Source organism: Poecilia mexicana, unplaced genomic scaffold (assembly GCF_051168715.1).
Source record: "Poecilia mexicana isolate PSO_F unplaced genomic scaffold, ASM5116871v1 scaffold_17, whole genome shotgun sequence".
In the NCBI taxonomy this organism is placed as follows: domain Eukaryota; kingdom Metazoa; phylum Chordata; class Actinopteri; order Cyprinodontiformes; family Poeciliidae; genus Poecilia; species Poecilia mexicana.
The window spans coordinates 8,523,068-8,545,070 of NW_028263386.1; the positions used below are offsets into that span (position 1 = coordinate 8,523,068).

The 22,003-nt window shown below is 37.0% G+C and overlaps 1 protein-coding gene across 1 annotated transcript in view; it reads left to right on the plus strand.

Moving 5' to 3' along the window:
- The window catches only part of LOC106907133 (netrin-G1), a 65,555-nt gene that overhangs the window by 12,149 nt on the left and 31,403 nt on the right, over positions 1–22,003 (plus strand). Inside the window, exon 4 of the mRNA XM_014972687.2 lies at positions 18,091–18,734. Coding sequence (XP_014828173.1) covers positions 18,091–18,734 — 644 coding nt within the window. The remainder of the gene's footprint in view (positions 1–18,090; positions 18,735–22,003) is intronic.

Genomic DNA, 22,003 nt, shown 5'->3' on the forward strand with positions numbered 1-22,003 from the left:
GATGCTTAGAAGTCCCTTACCAACGGTTGTTTTCCAGAGCATAAAGGGAACATCAGGGAATGGAATTATATTATAAGACATGCATTAATACCAAACAAAACTGTGCACACGCACGCACACACACGCACGCACACATGTAGTATATCTTTCTAATTTCACAAGGACTCAGCATTGGCCTCCATTCATTGTTCAGTCATTCCTATAGCTTAACCCTGACCCTTCACATAACCTAAACTTAACTCCCATTTCATTTCTAAACCCAACCCCTAACCCAAAAATAGAACTTCTCTTTAAGGGGCCCGGGCTTTCTGCCCCATAATGGGTCCTCACAATGCAGTAATTGTTGGAAAATGGGTCTTACAAAGTGAGAATTGCTAAAACACACACACAACAGTAGTAAAAGGGTAATTGTACTTGTGTGCGTGCTTGATCACTCAGTGCTGTGTTTCACCCCTTACAAGCCATTATCAACAGTTCATCCCCGGGTTGAGTTTGTTTGGAAACACACTTAAAGTAAGCTTAAAGAGCCCATAGGCTTTAGTGACTCATTAAAAGCTGTGTGCCTGCCCACTGAGAGCTGCAGCAAGTAAACATTTACCAATTAGGATGGTCTTCCTTAAAAGTGAAACTTTTTTTTTATTTTCCCTGCACCAGATGGCATTGAGACATTTAATGCCACCGTAGGATGAAAAAGGAGTTAGTCTGGTGTATTCATGTGTGATATTCTTTGGAGCCTTGTGTCAAAACAAGCTGTGTAACCTTCATCATCCCAGTAAATTTATCTGAATGTGCAACATTAACGCAACACAAGGAGCAGGATGAGCAAAACAGAGCTGAATACCGTTGCCAAGTTTATGAAGACCTTTTCCTCCTAATTTTACTCATCCAGCTGGATGCTTTTAGTACAATTTTCTTTCTTCATTTTCTTTTTTTTCCCCCAAATTTTTGGTGATTACAATTATGAAATTATTTCATTTATTTTGTTTAGGCATTGTTGTGTATGTGCAATAAACTAATTACGTAGTCAGATAGTTTAATAACAAAAACAGTGCGTAACCGTGAAAGATGAAATAAAAAGGTACAAGGTTTTTGCATTTTTAGCACATACAGTCCTGAATAATGTGACATGCATTTGCATTTACACCCCTTTACTCCGATACCTCTAATATAGCTTGAGAGACAAAGCAGTTGTCAACGGCAAAATTGAAGATTGCCCTTCACATACATTACCCAAGAAGAATAGGTGGAAGTTTTATTTTCTGTGTGTGCTTATGTTTGACTTGAGAAAAATGTGCTAAAATATTGTTGTGACTTTGCTACTCTTAGTGGTGCTGGGTTTCCATTGCAAATTTTTTCTGCTGCTGCTACATTTTGTTCTTATTTGATGTTTTTTTGTTCTTTTCCATGTCATATGGTCATGATAAGTAAATGAACATAAGCTTAGAGCCTTACAGCAGCATTTCCAGTGGAAGATGGATATAAAGTGTGGCGTCAAGGAGGCTGAGCACAGGCACCACTTGGAGTTTTACACACAAAAATGCCCACCTAAATACATTAAAGTTTGTGGTTATAATGTGACAAAATGCCCAAATATTCAAGGGGTGTGAATACGTTTATGAGGCATTACGTTTTCAACTGGTTTAAACAGTTATTCTAATCAATACAAGTGTAAAGTGTATTATGGTAAAATCTCTCTAGCTATTGCATCACTTAGTAAAAACACAAGAAGGTAATTACGTGAGATTGCATCAGCTGTTTGTGCAATACATTGTGAAAATATTGAGCAAGAATTCAGATTTTTGTTATTTTATTGCTTGTGTCAAAAATGCTATTTGAGAAGGTCTGCGTGTGGTGTGTGTGTGTGTGTGTGTGTGTGTGTGTGCGTGTGTGTGTGTGCTTTCCTTGTTATTCTGGGTTGGCTGAGGATTAGTGAGTAATGGTTCGTAATTTCTTCAGTATTTCTGATTCTTCAGGTTAGTCAGGTTTATATCATAATGTATTTTATGATACAAAAATATCTCAAATAAAATAACTTTTGTATGGAAAAAGAAAGAAATGCATTTTCATAGAATGACAAAAATAAGTGATAGGCCAAGATTAAAAACATTTCTCACTAATGCATCAGAGAAGGTTATGGTAAGAGTCAGAATCTTCAACATCATTTGCTTAGAGGATGTTTAGTCTCAAAAAACATAATTTTCCATGTTTTACAGTCTTAAGTAGTTAAGTAGTGCATTATAAAATAATATCAGGCATAGCTAAAATACATTGTGCTCAGAAATATTTTCTAAATGACTAAAATGTTTCTCTAATGCAGTATTATGTCAACTAGCCTAAATATAAGTACATACATTTGGACTTTGGCTGAAAGCCTTAGTACCTGGTAAGAATTCATGCATGAACAAAGAGGACAAGCCAGGTCCATAGAGAAAGGCCAGACATTGCCTGACATTGTTTGTTAACAATGTCAGGCAAATACATCATTGTGCGATTTTCTTTTTCATACATTCTCAGAACACAAAACTTCCACTTCCACTCTTCGCGCTGACCTCATCTGAACTGAGAAATGAACAAATCGGTTGGTGACTTGCAGCAGTTCAGTCACTCAAATGATTCGTTCAAATGAGCAAATGTTTCACCATTGGAAAAATATGAAACTAAGATACGCAAGGAACATTTTTTATTCTGTCAAATGTAGAGAAGCCAAGATTGACTAATTCTACAACTTGGATGGATTTGAAATGATCATTGATCGGATGATTAGGAACAAAGCAATATGGACTGCTTTAAATGGATGTTGTGTGTTTAATCTGTTTGTATACTTTGCTGGCATACAGTCAGACAGGCACCAGTGAGCTTATCCCTCTGGGATGAGGGACCACCAACGGAAAGTGACCAGTGTTAGACATGAGAGGAGCATGCAGATGAGCTCTTTCTGCTCATCACTAAGTTGCGAATACAAAGTGATTTTATTTTGAATTCAACATAAGGCTGATGATCTTTTGTTGCTTTTTATTTCATTGGCACCTATAAAAGTAGGAGTTTGGGACTGGTGTTGTTCAGTGCAGAAACAGAACCCGCAAGATCGCAAATCATGTCTGGAAGGAGAAGAGTTGGCTGAAGGAGGAGGAGCAAGTACAGCATAGTCTGTGATCGTTAGCCACATGAACATGTTCCCTCATAACTCTGGATGAACGGAAATGCAAGGCACAGAGTTTACAGTGTAATGTTCTAAAAACTACATAAAACACCAACCATACATTGAGGGTACTTTGTGTACTAACTTAAGATGAACACTAAGAGAGTAGTTAATCTCCATTCGAAAACGTATTTGATTTGTTTATTTGCTCTTTTTTTTAGACAAAGGCCTTCAGCCACTGTTCATAATACTTGTTCTCCTCAACTGCATAAACCCCTTCATAAAATACCTGCAATAACAATATAGTTTTGATCTGCACTGCTGCGCATCTGATCCATACAGTCCATAGCTCAAAACTACAACTTAACTAAAAAGTACCCAATAAACTGGGTGTGCTAAGCACTTTTCAACTTTTCTGTTGAATGTAATTCATCATTTTATTCATCATCTTTTGGTCGCAAGTAATTAAAATAGTTATTCAAATGTTCATTATTAACAAAAGTCTAATTAGACACACATGGATGCATATAGGCAAAGCAGTTATCAAATTGGTTCCTTCCTGCATTATAGTTGTGAAACTAGACTGAATGAATGAATGAATGAATGGGAGCTGAAACTCAAGCATCATCCTCCCGTGTGTTTTCCATAACTCTCTGCCACATTGACTCACGTCACTGAGGGAGTTGTGTAAACATTGCTAAGGCTGTATAAGTAATCATGCTTATGGCAGCTACTCTGGATGAAACCAAATAAATTCCTATAATTCTTTCAAACTTTACTCACTTATCTGAGAATAGATGAGAAGAGAAGTAGCTGCCAATTCACTCCAACATCTCCTGCTGTGTCTGTAGATGTAAAGGCGAAATGAGAGCTCCCCGAAGCTCCTTGGAGACGACACATTACTGGCCGTCTGTGCAGACGACTCATCTCTGACAAGGAGTCATTGTGAACTTTCAGTCTTTGTCTTACATGTCAACAACAACTAATGTTAGCATCTTCTAAATAGACTTTAGAGGCACAGATAGATTATAAACCGTAGAAAATGGTTGGAAGCTTTGCTGACAGAAATGCTAAATTTGCAGAATGTATGTTATGTATGAGCTCTGCCAGTTACATTTGGTTATGGAAACAAATTGCTGCGTGATATGTTGCCTATCACAGTTTCTTTCCAAAGTAAAGTGATGCAAATAGGTGTTTCCATTGAAGTTTTGTGAAAAACCAATTTCAGTACAGCTGAAATACCATCTCATTGTAGCACAAAAAAACTTTTTATTGAAAAACGTTTTATTTATTTTATTTTTTTTAAATTGCTGTGTTTCCATTATGCTACTTTATTTTCATAATTTCAATTTGTGCCATTTTCAGGTCAATGGAAGTGCAGCCAGTGTTGTTGAGGAAGGTTAAGGAAGGCAGTGAGGGGTGTGTTTTCCAGAGGTCAACCATCATCACTAAGCTCCAGGTGGTTCTGACTGCACCAGTGCACCATATTTTGGTTTTGAAGATTTGTGGACCTCTGGAAAGCACACTGTAGATTGTTGCAATGGTTTCATTTTCATTTTAGATTGTTTTTTTTATCACACTTGTCTCAAAAAATTTCAATCATGTTCTCAGTTTTTGAAGACGTCAACCATTTTAAATTCAAGGGACTGCATCTCCCTTGAACCTCTGTTTCTGGCCAGGAGGCCGTTGTGCGGCCATTGAAACCCAAAAAGCTTTTTAGATACCAAACACTTGCAACAATGACACATTCTTGTCGGAGAGAATCAGAGCAGGGCTTAAAAGAAAGAAATACACACAAATTGACTTTCCAGCTCAAAGCAGAACGGCACTGTTATTGCTTCTGTATTGCATAAGAAGATCATTTTCAGGAGACGGGTTGACTAATTTGCTCAGATGATAATAAATGGAAAGATTGGTCACATTCGTCAGGCTCTCTTGTTAATAAACCATAGTTCTGTCGAAAATTGCTCCCCAGCTAATTCATTTCCCCTTTCATATATACAAAACTATTTTAATGTTTAGAGTTTGCAGTGTCTTGCAAAATTATTAAAATCTTTTGGTTACTTCATAACCAAAAAGTTCATTTTGTTTTATATTTTCCCTTTTTCCCTTTTGATATAGATGCCTTCTTACAAATTGTAAAATTGTAGCCGAAGAGGTAGTAAATAAAACCTTGTATATTAATTTGAAGAATAGTAAAGGACACAGGGATAAAGTTGAACTTTATCTAGGTAAAATATTAAGATAGGTAGGTTATTAAACAATTATTCCAACCTATTAATGGTGCTCTCTACAAATCTCAAATTTATTTCAGGAGAGTAGCAAATGGAAAGCAATAAGAACTTCTGCTTGCAGTTGAAGAAAAGCCATGTAGGAAACACAGCAATCATGCTGAAGAATGTGCTCTGTTTAGATGAAACTAAAATTAAACTTTGTGCCTTACGTGCAAATTTCCATGTTTGAAGGAAAGCAAAAACTGCAACAACAAAACCACAAAAACACGTCACCAACATGTTTCCCCACCCTGAAACATGTTGGTGACGGCAGGTCAGATTAAATGGACGGATGTGTTAGGCTTGGCTCAGTCAAAGCCCAGACCCAAATCTAATTGGAAGCTGATGTCCACATGTTATTCAGGAAATCTCGCACTATTTTGCAAAGGAGAATGGGCAAAAACTTTGGTTTTTGAATGCTCAACGCTGGTAAAGATGGACGTCAATGGACTTGCGATTGTATTTGGCACACCTTTCATTATTGTACATTCACCTAACAGTTATGCACTAATTGTAGGTTGTAACACAACAAAATGTGAAAAGTTTAACAGGTATAAATATATTTCCAGGGCACTGTAATCTTTCACAGATTTTACCTCAAGCCAGTTTGAGTGTCTATATGATGACCTGTGTGTTTACCTCATGCTGCTGAAATGTCAAACAGGTCAGAGGTTAAATGCGGAACTGTCATTGCCCCTCTTTGATCCCTGCACCCTTTCTCCTCGCTGGGAGATTCACTCATCCATGTATTTGTTTGGAGACAGGGAACAGTTGGAGCGTTTAACTTGCCGTCACCTTGGTGCCCTTGACTCTGTTGTGAACTGGCCCTGCCCAGCACATCATCACCGCACCAGTGCGTACCAAGACACCGAGATGACATGCAACATGTCCCCTGGCTCCAGGACGGGGGGGAGAATCATCATTTATTCTTTCACTTGCTGCCACCTTCATTGTCTCCTGGCTTTTTAATTTCCCACTTTCTTGTTTTCTGTCAGCTGATGATGCATAATATCCAAGTCTTGTTTGAACACGTCGGGGTTCGCTGCTCTATATCAGGTGAGCAGTTGACAGATAGAGATATGCCGACATTTCTTTTCTGGGTTCTGTGACAGGTTAATTCTTCGATGGCTGTAAATACAAAGACAGATGAATTATGCATGGAGATATAAAAGAAAGTGATGGGCTTCGGGCTTCGACATAAAGACCTTTTAAAGAAAGATTAACATTTAAATGCATGTTTCCTCACTGAGAATCTGTTCGCATTGCTACATTATTAGCATGTGCTTCATCAATTTATTTTTAAGGTAAATTTTACCAAATGTTTCTTTGTTTGATTTACAAGTTGCTTTCTCACTGTAAAATGTTAACTTAATTCTTAATGCTTCAAGTCTTTGCTGATGAAGTTACCTTTACTTACAACACATATTTTTTTTTCCAAATCTTGTGTGTTCAGTTAAGAACACAAATATACTTCTATGTGTTCTAGGTCCTACAAATGAAAATAAAATATTTCAAAACTATATGGCTCTACTAAATACATATGTTTGTTTGATTTAACTTTAACATTAATCTCAAAAATATGCATATTCCTGGTATTTTTTGATCAAAAAATCAGCTTTATCTAACCAATGTGTTTGTCTCAGAGTTGAGTTAGATGAAGCATTTAGATAACAGAAACAATGCGGTGTCTGTTTTTATTTGTTGAAACAGGATTTTGAAAATTATGTATACCCTCTTCAATAATCAAAAGAAAAATCTTTATTAGGATTATTGCAATCAAACCTCATTTTTAAGCACTAACAAGCTTTTTGCATGTTTCTACTTTTTGATGGTATTTTGATGATTTAACTCAAAGCATATTAATGTATTAGACCAGTCTAATCAAAGTAAAGACCTAAATCTACTTGGAAACCTATTTGGGGGGATAGTGTTCTGCATTCGTAGCCATTGTCTCTGCAATACTTCCAACCCTATTCTCTGGTTTAAACTCCACCTGTGTCTGTAAAGTCCATTTAGAAGGTGTTTGGATAAGTTGTTTTAGATATGTAGACCTGAACTAAACTGTCCATTGGGCGGGCTTTTGCAAAATATATATCAGAGAACATACAATACATTGTAATAATGAAATAGAAAACTAGTCATCGGGTAGAAAGCATGTTACCATTTCATGTTTACTGTAAAATCCTAAATTTGAAAAGGTCAGAAATCTGGACTGATTTGGAATATATCTATAATATTTTTGCTCTACTCATGCACTAAGTCAAAGGAGCAAGACTTGACAGGGAGAAATAGTAGCAAGATGACAGGCAACTGTTGCGACCCACCTACCCTTAGGAAACCCAGCCATCATGCTGTCAGGCCATATTGATCTCTGAGAAAGAGTGAAAGAGGCTGCGCTTCAGAAGGGAGAGAAGCCAGAGAGCTTGGGATGAAAACACAGCGAAGGAAGAATGTTCGTTACCAAAAGAGGTGATGGTGTGATTTTATCATTCTCAGTGAATGGGTGACATTTCAGCAATGCTTTATTCCTCACTTTGGCATTTCAAATTAATAAAAAGACTAATAACTATGCAGATTGAAAAGATGGAGGACGAGTTGACACACTGTGAGCTGGCGCCTTGACGAACAATGCCGCAATTTCGTCCTCATGCTTTTCTTTCTTTCACTCTCTCAATTTCATCCCAGTTCCTATCAATTTATTTGAGATGACCCTTGCATCTCAAACGGCTCAGACGGAGCGGGTGTCCTCTGATTTTCTGCTGAATGACAATTTGCTCAGATCCAGTGAAACATTTCTGTGTGATTCGAAGGTGCTTAAATGAAACTAACAACTCACAATCGATATCGCATCGATTTAGAGGCTGCTCTTTAGTGCGTCGTTAGATTGAATGCATACTGGGATGACAGATGGATTATGCTTAGATTTTAATTTAGTTTTAAACTATAGGGCCAAATCGTAATGAAACTGAGAAAATCAATCAGAAACTAAGCTTGGTGAAACATCTTAGTTACCAAGTACAAAGATTTTTATAATGAAAACGGTCAGAAATAAATGAATTTGGACTTCCATTTATTGTACATATAACATCATATGTCATATGTGCATTCTTCAGTTAATGGAGCTTACCGTGTCTTTTTCTGTGCATCAACAGATGTTTTGTGCATACAGATTATTGACAGTCTTCTCAAGAGGCATTTAGCTGAGATGGGAATTTTCTTTATTGATGGAATTTAGTCACCTCTTTTATGTACTCTGTACGTATAGTTGGAAATATTTGCACATCTGCATCAAATGAGCGGTTATGTGATTTGTAATCCATCAAAATAGCCTTTAGATTTTTCACAATTTAAGAAAAAATGGTCAAAAATGGAAAATACTTTTTTTAATGCAACCTCTACCGGGAAAAGTCATTTTTCTTAAGCACAGTACAACCACTAAAGTTGTCCTCTTTAGTGTCAGAATTGAACAGATTCAGCATGATGCACTTCATTAGTCTCTCTTTCACTGTTACTCTCAGTGTCTCTCCGGCTCAGTTGCCAGGGGCCAACACAATTGTTGGCCCCTGGCAGCATGCATTGTTGCCTTGCAGCAGGCAGATGATAGATTTGAATTTCAGCTCAGGGTTTTTCTGCATGGAATTTGCACGTTGTTTGTTTTCAAGTTTCTTTTTATAGTCCTAAAACATCACCATTAGGTTAACTGGTTCTCTAAAATTCCCCTATGTATGCTTGTGTGCATCCATGGTTACATGCATTATATCCATGGTTACATGGATGTACATGTAACCATGGGTGACCTGTACAGGGTTTACCAAGCCTCTCACCCAGTCACCACTAGAGAGAAACCTTGTGACCTTGCAAGGTCTAAGTGGATATAGACCATGGATGAAGTGATAGAGGGATTTCAGTTTTGAAGAAAATATGACAAATAATTTATGTAACTTCAAAATTAAGCTTTAATTCATACATAAACTCTGGTTCTTTGAATAAAATGGACTAGAATCTATATGTGTATAACTACTAGGCATAGTTAGACTTATTCAGAGCCAAAGACTCAAAAGCCCTCTTCACCACTTTTTTACTGTTGTGTTCTTGGAAATGCATGTTTTTAGCCAAGGTTGACACTAATGACATTTAGACTTATGATCCAGGACAGCTGTGTACTTGGCAGAATTAAACGTTCATAACTAGCAGAGATGTTCTTTCAAACACAGTTACCCACATGGCAAGTTTTCTGTGCAGGATATCTTAACAGTCACATAAAAATGTAATAATTCATTATATAATTAGCTCTCCAGTCAATTATGTGGAGCAAACCTCACAAAATGGCAAGGAATTGAAGTTTCTCTTACACCAGTAAAAAGATGTGTGTTATAAAATCCCTCCTGGAGTGAGTGGCTGCATGTCTGCTGTTAGAGGATCAGATGTAGTTTAACTCATTACATAATGATGCAAATCAGTTACATTTTCAACCTGAGATGCAGTTGACAAATTAATTGTCTTATTGAAAATCTTGGTGAAGTTTTGTCTTTCACACATCCAGATGTTGACATGTTTTTTTTGCAATGTTATAATATTGAGATTTATTATTTGATGTTCACAGAAAGGGAAGTCTAAGTCCACGTGCAGCAAAGCCAACACAAATTGTGTTGGTTCACTCTCACAAAAAATAAAGAGGAAAAACACAGGTGACATCCTCGCAGTGACAACAAATGCACACATACAAAATATCTTTGATTCAGGACTTCAAGCAATACATTTTATGCACATGATTAAGTGCATATACTAATGAAAGCTCAGCACTACCTTCCTTAATAAATTGGTGTTAAATTTACCCCAGTGGAGTTCTGCCACATGGGATAGATAATGAGGCCAGGTGTTAATTAATGTGGAGTGTGTTTCCTCTCGTTTGCTGACGCCCCGTGAATCCAAATCAAGGCTGCGGCCCTGCATCTTGGTGCGGCTGAACTGCCAAGTGATGCACTTCAAAAGGCCAGACTGGCTGTGCTGCAACCCTCAAAGGGACTGCTTTGGCGAGGGCTGTGTTCCAAAGGGCGGCGTGTTTGGCATGCAGTAAATTGAAATGTGAATGCTTGAAGTAATTTGTGTTTTCTTTTTGATCAAACATCAGCTTCAATAGCTGGTTACAGAAATCACCTCTACACCCTGTGATATTCAGGTAAAATGCCTGCCTTCTGAATTTGTTTTCATTTTATTTTTATTCAGTCTCACCCATTACACTCATAGCGACAACTTTCTAGCATGGCAACAAATAAATATGACATTTTTTTTACTCCCCTTTTTTAAGTCTGTTGACAAACTCAATATATTCTTAGAAAAATATGATCGTTTACTTCTGACAATATTTATTTTGTGCCCCGCAGCCTTCATGTCCATTTAAACAAAACAGTTGCATTGAAACAATATGTGCCGTGAATAGGGCAATATAAATAATGCAAATTGAATTCAATTATTAGATGACAAAACTCACCGTATCACTTCCCACATTCCTAACCCCTAACACTAGCACTACTGAGTAGGTTCACGTTAATGCCTGATTGGAAACCCTTATTGACCATGTTGCCGATGTTCAAAACAATCATCATTACATATTAAATAAAATCATCTAGCCTTGCAGAAGCATGCTTACCCCTGGAGCTAGGTTGCACTTGATTTTTCTACAGGTATTTCTGCAAGGGGGTTAAATACATATTCATGAAAACATTTTCATAATCTTGTCTGTATACACACCTTTGTGTTGTTCTATTACATTGAATAAATTCACGTACACATTCAAATAGTTTGATTTAAGTGAATTTATCCTCATCATAATGTAATGCAGTTTAGTTTATTTTTGTATGCCAGTTGGTAATTTTTTTTTAAATTTTTATCAAATGAGGTCATGAGCAAGTATCTGTCACCAGTGAGAAAAAAAACAACAACTCACAACAGGCAGAAGCCTCAATGTGAGGGCTGTCTGGCACAAGTGATTTTGGATTTGAGAAGACACACACACAATAATAAACCTAGAACCTATGATGCTTGTGTAATTTGCTAAATATGTTAAAGCAGATTTGATGGAAAGTAGGTTTATTTCTGGTTACATACAGGAAAGAAACACAGCTAAGGAAATAAGCTTTGAGCCAGTACTAAAAACAGATTTCTCAAGTTAGTGTTTTTAATTTAAACCCTTTCATTGTAGATTTGGCTGCATGTTTAGGGCCAGTGTTCCAATGTGTGTCTTATTTAGCTTCATAAATCTTCCCTTCAACTCTTATTGTCTTCACCGGCTGAAATGTTTTTCTCCCTTTAAATAATACAGGTATAACCAGTTCCCATCCCCACACACAGTCATGCAAGTATAAAAAATGGATGGACTGATGTGTACACTCATATCCAAGGGCAATTTAAAATGGCCAATTAACCTATCCTGCATGCTTTTGAATGACGCATGAAAGCCGGAGTACCTGGAGAAAACCCACACCCACAAACTCTACAAAGAAAGGCCCCAGTTGAGAGAGCAATTCCTTGATCTTTTTCCTGTGAAGCAACAGTACTAACAAATTCACCACCATGCAGCCCTAGTGTCAGATCAGTCTGACTGGAGGCACTGAGAAAGACATTTTAGAAGTATCTGGAATGCAGTATATTTTGTCCTATTCAGGCACAATACTTCAAATCATTGTCCTGTACTAAGAATAAGTAGCAGAGTGGCACTGAAAAGCAAATCCATATACATCTGTATTTAAACCTCACAAGTTCAACTGCAATAAAAAGGCAGAAAGTGAAGAATGTTATTCTGCCTTCTGCAAAAGTCTTCTACTCCAAATCTCTAGATGATGATTCTGTGAATGTCTGTGTTAATTAAACTTACATATAACATATTTTTTTTAGCCTTTAACAAGTCTTTCCTATGACAGAAACATTTATTACAGCAGATTGGTGCTATTTAAATAGTTATCTATAACTTATTAATACATATTAATTATAATGAGGCATATGTGTTATGCAAAGCATGTTGACTTAAGTCAAGTACCTAAATAACAAGATTTTCCTGTATTTTTAAGGCCCTGAGTGTCCCCAGGAAAACACTCAGAGTATTACTTAGTTGGACCAATTACCCCATTTCCACAACATTTCTTGTTAGTCTTGTTTATCTAAAGCAAATCCCTACACACCGAATCCAACAGCTGCTTGAATAGCCACTTGTGAAATTTCCTCCCTCTCCAGCCAGCCCACCCCATGAATGAGGACGAGCATCCAGAGGTGTGATTGAGATAGAGAGTGGGCCAGTGACAGGTCGGCAGGTGTCATGTGGCAGGTTAGAAGGTGTAAGGCCGGTCAAGATGATAGGCTGATTAATCTAGCAACACCTCTGGTCTGGAGGGAATGACTACTCTACTACTCTCAGCCACAGAGGAATCACAGAAGTCATAGAGTAAGATACCCATGGGTATATTCAGAGAGAATATATATATATATATATATATATATATATATATATATATATATATATATATATATATATATATATATATATATATATATATATATATATATATATATAAAACAATTTGATAATAGTAATAATAACAGTAAAGGTAATTCATGATTCAACAAGGAGAGGAATATATTGTCACCCAAGTCGGGTTGATTTGGATTGGATTCTTTTGCTTCCTCTTAATAAATAAAGTTATCATTTGATAACCTCATTGGATATTCTGATTAGTTTGACTATCTAAAACATTTAACTGTCACAAAAACCCCCCACAAGAATTCCGTAAGGGGGTAAAACACTATTTGCTCTTTCAGTGGACACAATGAATTTAGAGTAAAAATCTGAGCATTACATGTGGTATACATAATGAATATTGCACAGATTTTTGTACGAAACTAGTACGATATGCTGATTCAGTCATACTAAATGTAATAAAAAACATTGAGGACAACCGTGAAAGGTACTTAACATCCACAAAGCCTTCATGACAATATGAATGGCTGAGTGTCCAGATTGCTTTACATTCTAGTAAATGACAAAGAACCGCAGCTCCTGTATCTGTCTGTGCCCCTTGTTCAGTCCCTGATATTGGATTGACCTTATGGGCTGCAGATCAGGACATAATTAGCTGCAGATTCACTGCTCAGGTCTTCTGCACCGAGCAGACACCCTGGATGGATCATGTTGCTTAGATAAAGCCAGCTGGGCTCTATGACACTGCAGTCATGGGAGGAATGTAGATGTCACTAATACCAATAAGACACGGGCCATTAAGAGGTTCACAAAGTTGGCATGATCTGTATGTCAATTGGTGTGAATTGCAAGGAGATATATTACTGGGTATAAAATGGATTGTCTTTCTGTGAGCTTTATTGGCGTTTGGAGTGTGGGTTAAATAAAGATAGATCAAAATTACAAGAATCATACTGACTGGAAGCCAAGGAGGAATTAGGTTTTGTCAAAAACAGAAAGAATTAAAAAAAAAAGTAAAACCAAATCAGTGAAAATGAAATCAAAAAAATGTATGTTTCATATAAACCTAAGAGTTTCCTGGTAAAGTTTGATTATTTTATAATTCACAAATGTAATCTTACCATGTAAAAATGCAGACGCAGTTATTTTATGACTATCAATTTATTAACTGGTTATTACAGTGGATAAGTATTGAATATCTTTTTTGGTCACCATTTATCAGCACGTGATTATAAATTCCTTGATTTAATTAATTAATTTCTGTTAATTGCTGTCAAAAATGGAGAAATAAATTATATTGAAGCACAACATTTAACATTAAAATATTACATCATGGTTGTTATATTTAAAATATATTTTTTAACCTGATCTGGTCTCTAATCTGGTGGTCTATACTGTAAAATCCTAATGAAACACATTGAATATCTTTGCAGGACAGTTTTTTGATATATATATATATGTATATATATATATATATTTCTGCATGTTCATTTCATAATAGCTGTATAACATCATAAATATGTTGCTTGGTATTAAGAAATGCTTAGCTAACCCTTTAGCAACATTCCAATACATGGCAGTTCTTTATTTTTAAGGTCAAGTCTATTTTTCAGCTGGTCGATATTTCATTTTGGTCCAAAATTCTTGCCTCTTTCACATCCTCCACTGACTTTTCCCCTCTCCCACAGCCACGATCACAGGTAAAGGATCAAGTTGAGAGGGTTTATTGTTTTTCAATAGCTGCCCCCTGGCAGAGCACTGAAGGCCTTGGTCTTAAATGACCATGGAAGGTATTGATCTTTATAGGGCACTGTTTTTGTTGTTAAATAACCACCACAGGATATCTGCTAAAAGGTGCTGACATTTCTCTCAATCTCCCATTTCACATAAACTAGACTGTATAAAGGCATAACGGTATGCTGCAGTTCAGGAGGAGCAAATAAGCACCATACATGATATGCTTCCCCGAAGGTTTGAAGTCGACGTACACAGCAAGAAAACGTTGCAAGAGTTTGTGGCTTCTCTCTGCTGCTTTACTTGCCAAACGTGGTGAAGTGTTTGGTGAAACTTTGCTGCTTAGTGCTTCTATTTACTGCTCTTCTCGTTGTTTTGTTAGAAAATTGCTTACCCATTATCCTCTGATGCTGTTGTCACACACTTCCTCATAGCATCTGTGAATAAGAGTCCTTGCTCGGCTGATGCGAAGGCAGCCACCCCACCGTTCACGAAACCAAACCGAAGAACCAATAAAAGAAATAACTGAAAATTCATGCTCTTGAATAACAACAGGTGAATCAGTGCCTCTCACAAACTCCATCTTTTCCTCCTTCTCTGTACCATCAACCTCTCTGAGAGACCTAAAGCAGTGACTATAATGACCCTCAGCAACACATTGTCAGTAAACTGAGAACTTGAGTACAATTTATTGTCCCTGTGGCAAAACCCAGGCAGCCAACCATTTTCCCTATTACCCCTTAACTCTCTATTTCGAAATCTCCATTTTTTTTCCTATGTTTTTGGTTTCAGGCTGCACTGTGGCCTTTTAAGCTTTGGGTTAGTGTTGAATGTGTGTGGGAGTGCATGGGCGTGAAAGGAGAATACTTTTAGCAGCTGAGATGCTCCTTAAAAAGGTTTACATTCACACTACCTCCCACTCTTTCTTATTCTCACATTCTCTCTTAGCAGCATAACCCTCATTACCCTTCTAATTGGATCATGTTATGCTCCTTTGAGTCAGCTGAACCAATATCTTGCAGTCTTGTCCTTCTTGATAGCACAGCTATATCTCTTCAGGCTGAAGAGTAAGTCGGAGATAGCATAGCATAGGAAATGAAACAGACTCTGGAGATGTGTATCTAAACAAAGTCTTCGTACCGTTTTCTCAGAGGAAGATAAACCTTAAAATACTTTTTTTTTTTTTTCTGAAATAGAGGTTTTGCAACTCACTTGAAGACAAATGCAACCACTGGTCTTTTCAGATAAAAATGTAATGGTGGGCCTGACCTAAACCCATCATGGGGCATGAGATGGAGGCAATAATTCACCTATGATAGATAGATAGATAGATAGATAGATAGATAGATAGATAGATAGATAGATAGATAGATAGATAGATAGATAGATAGATAGATAGAAAAAACAAAGTGCTTTGTTCCTAAGTTTTTGCCTTAAATCACTAGTTTCAAGCCTCTTAAACAGAATTATGTTCTATTTCTATTCAGGGTTTGAATTCTGACTATTTGCATGTTTGTAGCATTTATTAAATCTGTACAGTATGTGCTACTGGGTATAATTAGAATATATACGTCTTAGTAATATTTTAGACTGGATATTTAGTCACTTTGTTTTTTAAAGGTTAAAATATTTTGTTGGACTGTGATGTGAATTTTTTCCGGGGCACAGAGGAATCGGATAATTTCTTAACAACCTGACAGTTTGGGGGGCTTTTCTCCTCTTTAAATCATTTTCAGAGTAGAGTACCAGATGATTGCTCATTATTGAATCATGTTACAGTTGATATGAATCTTCCTGGTACTTAACCTCATTGTTCCTGGACCAACAGGTGAGAGGAATGTCTTTAGAAAAGAGCCTTGTGCTCTCTGCCCCCAATTCAGTTCTCGCTCTTTCATCGTTCCTTTGCTACCCTGTCCACACCCACACACACACGCACACACACACCAGTGCATACCGCTTGTGTGCACACATATGGGCAAACACATTCACAGCTCTCTATCCCTGTCACAAACAAACACAAACACATCAAGAGCGCAGCTCTTTCTCCCCACAAACTCGCTCACACAAACACCCGAACTCGCTGGATGTCTATGGCAGAAACCAAACACGGGCCCATGAAAAATGCATGTCCCTTTGCGTGTTTCATAAGAAATGCTCATCGGGATTCCATTCCTATCCCAGCTGAAATACCACACAAGAATATCAATTACACAGGCAATTTGTGGGGCAGGTCGGAGCTGGAACGGTGCTCATCAGGAATACGGTATCCACAGTATCATCTCAATGAGAGGGTCACCATCTCCTGCAGCCTTAGAAATGACATTGCTAGATTACGACATGCACATGGGCTTTACTGGAATAGAAATTGTGTGGAGCAGAGTTGTAAACCATCAAGGCAAAGGAACAGTGAACAATATTTAGTTTGAGTTTAAATTTTTTTTAAAAATTTAGTTACTGTTGTGTAATTCTATTTTTTAGTATTATTTCCTGTAGCTACAAAAATTCATCTTCTTCTGTGTTTTCTTTCTTTTTTTTTTAAATACCATATTGACATGTTAACATTTTAGTTTTTGAACCTGAGCCTCGGGTTTTGGTTGTTTTCACTCCTGCTCCGATCAATTCTGATCCATCTTTTATTAGTTTGCTGAGTGGTTACATATGTTCTCTTCAGGTAGCTGTAGGAACAGTTCATAGTTCCTCACCACTTTCTTCATCAAAGACGTTTAAACATGGCCATGCAAACTCGGTAGCAACTCCTTTTGTAAAAAAAAAAAAAAGTATAAATAAAACAAACTACATATATATATATATATATATATATATATATATATATATATATATATATATATAAAGGGAACACTCAAATAACACATCCTTGATCTGAATGAATGAAATATTCTCATTGAATACTTTGTTCTGTACAAAGTTGAATGTGCTGACAACAAAATCACACAAAAATCATCAATGGAAATCAAATTTATTAACCAATGGAGGCCTGGATTTGGAGCCACACACAAAATTAAAGTGAAATGTTCCCTTTATTTTTTTTAGCAGTATATATATATCCCATTATATCCCCCAGGATCAACATTACCTCCATGACAATAGAATAATGGATTTCATCTTCATTAAAATCTATTTTTTTCTTTATCTGATTTCAAAATTATTTTTTTATTTAATGTTAATCCCTACAAGCTTAACTCAAAACTTTTGCCAACATTGCGTTTATTAAAATAAAGAGCATTTGTAAAAATTGCATTTAAGTCAAACTTAGCAGTTTCAGCACTAACATAAAGCAGAGGAAATTATTTTAACACTTTATGTAATTATTGTGTTAAAAAGTGTTAGCGGTCCCTGTGGGACAGAGATTACAGAGATCGGATTATCTTGATCTATGTTTCTTGTATCTGTCCTTATCAAATAAACTTTATAAACAATTCACTTACTTTTGTTTTTATTGTGTTTTCGTTCAGGAGAATCCTTACATGTGCAACAACGAATGCGATGCTGCTACTGAGGAGCTGGCTCATCCTCCTGAGTTAATGTTTGACTTCGAAGGTCGAAATCCCACAACGTTCTGGCAATCGACATCATGGAAGAAATACCCAAAGCCTCTGCAAGTCAACATTACGCTGTCCTGGAACAAGACAATCGAGCTAACTGATGACATTGTTATCACCTTTGAGTCAGGCCGGCCGGAGCAGATGGTCCTGGAGAAGTCGCTCGACTACGGTCGCACCTGGACCCCTTACCAGTTCTACGCCACTGATTGCCTGGATGCTTTCACCATGGAGCCCAAGACAGTGAACGACCTGTCCCAGCGCACCCTGCTGGACATAATTTGTACTGAGGAGTACTCTCGAGGCTACGTGTGGAAGAACGACAAGACCGTACGTTTTGAGATAAAGGACCGCTTCGCTCTATTTGCTGGACCTCGGCTACACAACATGGCTTCACTATACGGCCAGCTGGATACCACTAAGAACCTGAGAGATTTCTTCACAATCACAGATCTGAGGATTAGACTACTAAAGCCAGCTACTGGAGCCACCATGGTGGATGAGAACAATTTATCCAGATACTTCTACGCAATATCTGATATCAAGGTACAGGGCAGGTAAGATCCACTAAAAAGTCTTTGAGACTTGCACTTAGTTGCTATTTTGTTTATTTCAAATATATAGCTTCATTAAAAAAAAAATCTGTGAATGCTTTTGGAAAAGATTAATAATTCAAGACTTTTTGGGGGCAAATCACAACTTCAGAAACACTTGCGTCAAAAGTGACCTGGATATCAGCTGTAGTACTGCTGACTAATAAAACGCTAATGCTCTTTGTGCTTGTACTCAATTAAATTTTAAATTACTGACTAGCACCCCATTCTTGCTTGCGACATTATGTTTTATATTAACAAATATCACACTTAACACCCAGTAAGTGAACTAAACTGAGATCAAATCCAGCGCGTATGTTAGTTTCCGGATCTTGCGGTTTCGCTGAGCGTCATATATTCATTAGTGAATCATCAGTATGACTCTGTTATTTTCAGAAAGTAGAAACATTGTCCCGTGATGCATGGAAATGCCTCACACGTCGGCCATAAAGCTTCCACAGCTGCTCTCCTATGGGATCTGTGCTGCTTGCTGCCTTCAGTTTATACAGAAAGTAACTGGGTTGGTAATGACCCATCAGATGGGCCTCTAGGTAAATTAGGGTTGTTACTCCCTAATTGGAATTCAGTGTACTTCTATGGTAGAGTAAAACCATTAGCAGGTTGGCTAATTGGTTAGAGATTAATCTTGTAATTAGGAATATTTGCAGCTGATTAAATGCTAATTATCCGGGACACATCAGTGAAATGTGACGATATTAAAGCTGCCAGACTATGGCTCCAAATTTACCCTTGCCCTGTTCAGTAAAGAGGGGATTTATGATTTAATCAATGATGTTCCTGCTTTTAAATAATAAATTTTGATCTGACTAAATCACGGGGTGAAAATGAGCTGCCATGCTGTGCAACAAACATTCTGACAAGGTCTCGTGGCATTTGATGTGTTTGATCTAATGTCTGGAGAAGTTTTGCATAACAGTACAGTGTAATTTTATTTTCCTCCATGAGGGATTCATGTTCTTGCAGTCACACACCATCTTCCAGTATTGATGCTTCCACTTTAAACATGAATTGATGAGCTCTAAATTGAAAGGATGGCTAGCTGACATGGAATAGCATATCCCACTGTTATCTTATTTTGCCATTCATTAGGGTAGCAAAAGGTTGAGTGTAGGGAAAATAAGTTATTTTTGCACAATTTTCCATCCTGCCCCAGGGCATCCAATTCAATTTTCGAGCAGAAGTTTGCAATGAGAAAGAAAGGGAAATAAACATATGATTTCTGTCCAGAAGTGGATCAGTTACTCACTTGAAAGAGCAGGATGGAGGCAGGTGGGCAGAGCCTGATTAGAGTTTCCAGCAGCCTCAGTAGCCTTCTGGCTACCACCGAATGTGAAAGGCTTATCACAGGATGGCCATCCTGTCTGAAAACTCCCAGAATATACCATAAAGGCTGATAAACTTTCCCTTGCAGACACAGCTGAATATTTACAGGTCCAGTTTTGCTGCAGATGGTTTTTAGCAATTGGGTGCTAGGGCTCTGACTGTTTGGGAAGGGGTAAGTCATTAAGTTGTAAAAAGCAATGTAACTGCAAAAGGAAAATTTGGAAGTAGGCCATGAACTTCTTTCAGTGGAGATTTAGAGATTTTCAGTCATAAAAATAAATAACTGGTTTGTATGAATGTTGTTTTTGAACCAGATGTTTTATTTATTTATTTATTTATTTATTTATTTATTTATTTATTTATTTATTTATTTATTGAAGCAAAAGTGAGAAGCACCAGAGTAAACAACCTTGCAAGACTCACACACACTATTAGACTTTCAGATTTGGTAGCTTTCCAACCACAAAACTTCAATAGATTTTTTGGAGATTTTTTTTTTTGACAGACAAAGTAGTGCATAATTGTGTGTTGTTGCTGTTTTTCTCTTCTTCTTTTTTTTTTTTTTTTTTTACAAATGTATTGAGATTCACCCTTCAGGATGCAGGGATTCTTTTCTTCACCAGAGAAAGGGAAGCTGATCAGAGTTGATTATACAACAGATAAAGCTAAATACAGACCAAGAAAAGTGCAACATGCATATGTATTCACTGAGTCAGTACTTCGCAGAGCCCTGCTTCACAGCCTGTTGAGTTGACAGTTTTTTTGGGATATGTCCATATCAGTCTTACATATCTAGAGACTAAATATTATTTAAAAATCAGTTCAAGCTCAGTCCATAAATAGGTATGTATTTACTTTGTTTAGGCCATTTTGACTCATTATACTTTGATCAAAGGTATTTCATTCTGGCTGTGTTAGTGGAATTGTTGTTTAAACTGTTTTTTTGTTGTTGTTTTTCCCATCACATATAGTATGTTGCATGAATTTTGGCCGACAAGAGCAGAGTCTTCTGGTGTGCGCTCTCTCCATGGCTTGTGGTAAAAAAAAATCCACTGTCAGTCCTCAATCAAGTCCTTTTTCTGTGCCTCCTTTGAGGCTTGTCAGTTTTGGTGAATAGCCAAATTTTGGTAGTTCTACAACTGTGTCAAACTCTTTCCATTTTCAGATGATGAAGTAATGCTCTGGGAGATGATTAAAGCTCCCTGTGCCGTTTTATAGCCTAACTATACTTTAAACTTTTCCACATCTTTATCCATGAACTGCCTGCTTTGTTCCCTGGTCTTCATTATGTTTGTTCATGGTTCTTTAACAATCCCGTGAGGCATTCAGAGAACAGTTGGATTTAAACTGAGATATGCTGAGATTAAATTACAAACAGTTGGATCCTATTTGTTTTAGAGACTTCCTGAAGACATTTGGTTGCAATGGATTTTATTCAAGGGTATCAAAGTAAACTCCATGGTTCGGAGTTTCAGATTTTTATTTCTAGTAGTAAAATTATGAGAGAAAAAAAAAACAAAGAAAAAAAACACTTTAATATTTTTTTGGTTTTGTTTTTTTACAATTAGAAACTAAGTCAGTCATTCATTTCATTCAGGTCACTTTACTCTTTGTTCTTAAAGGTCTCTAAGATTTGTTAGAGAACTTTAGTGAATGAACAGCATCAGGGAGACTAAAACACAGCCAACATGTTATGGATATAGTTATTGAAGTTTAAGGCAAGGTTAGGTTACAAAACAGTCTCCCATCATGCAAGTTTTTAGACGATGAGAGAAAACCCACAGATACTCACATGCAAATTCCACACAGAAGGGGATAAACCTCCTGGCTGCCAGGCAACTGTGCAGAAAAGGGCATCATGCAGGCCTTTGGTTTTAAGGAAAAGCAAA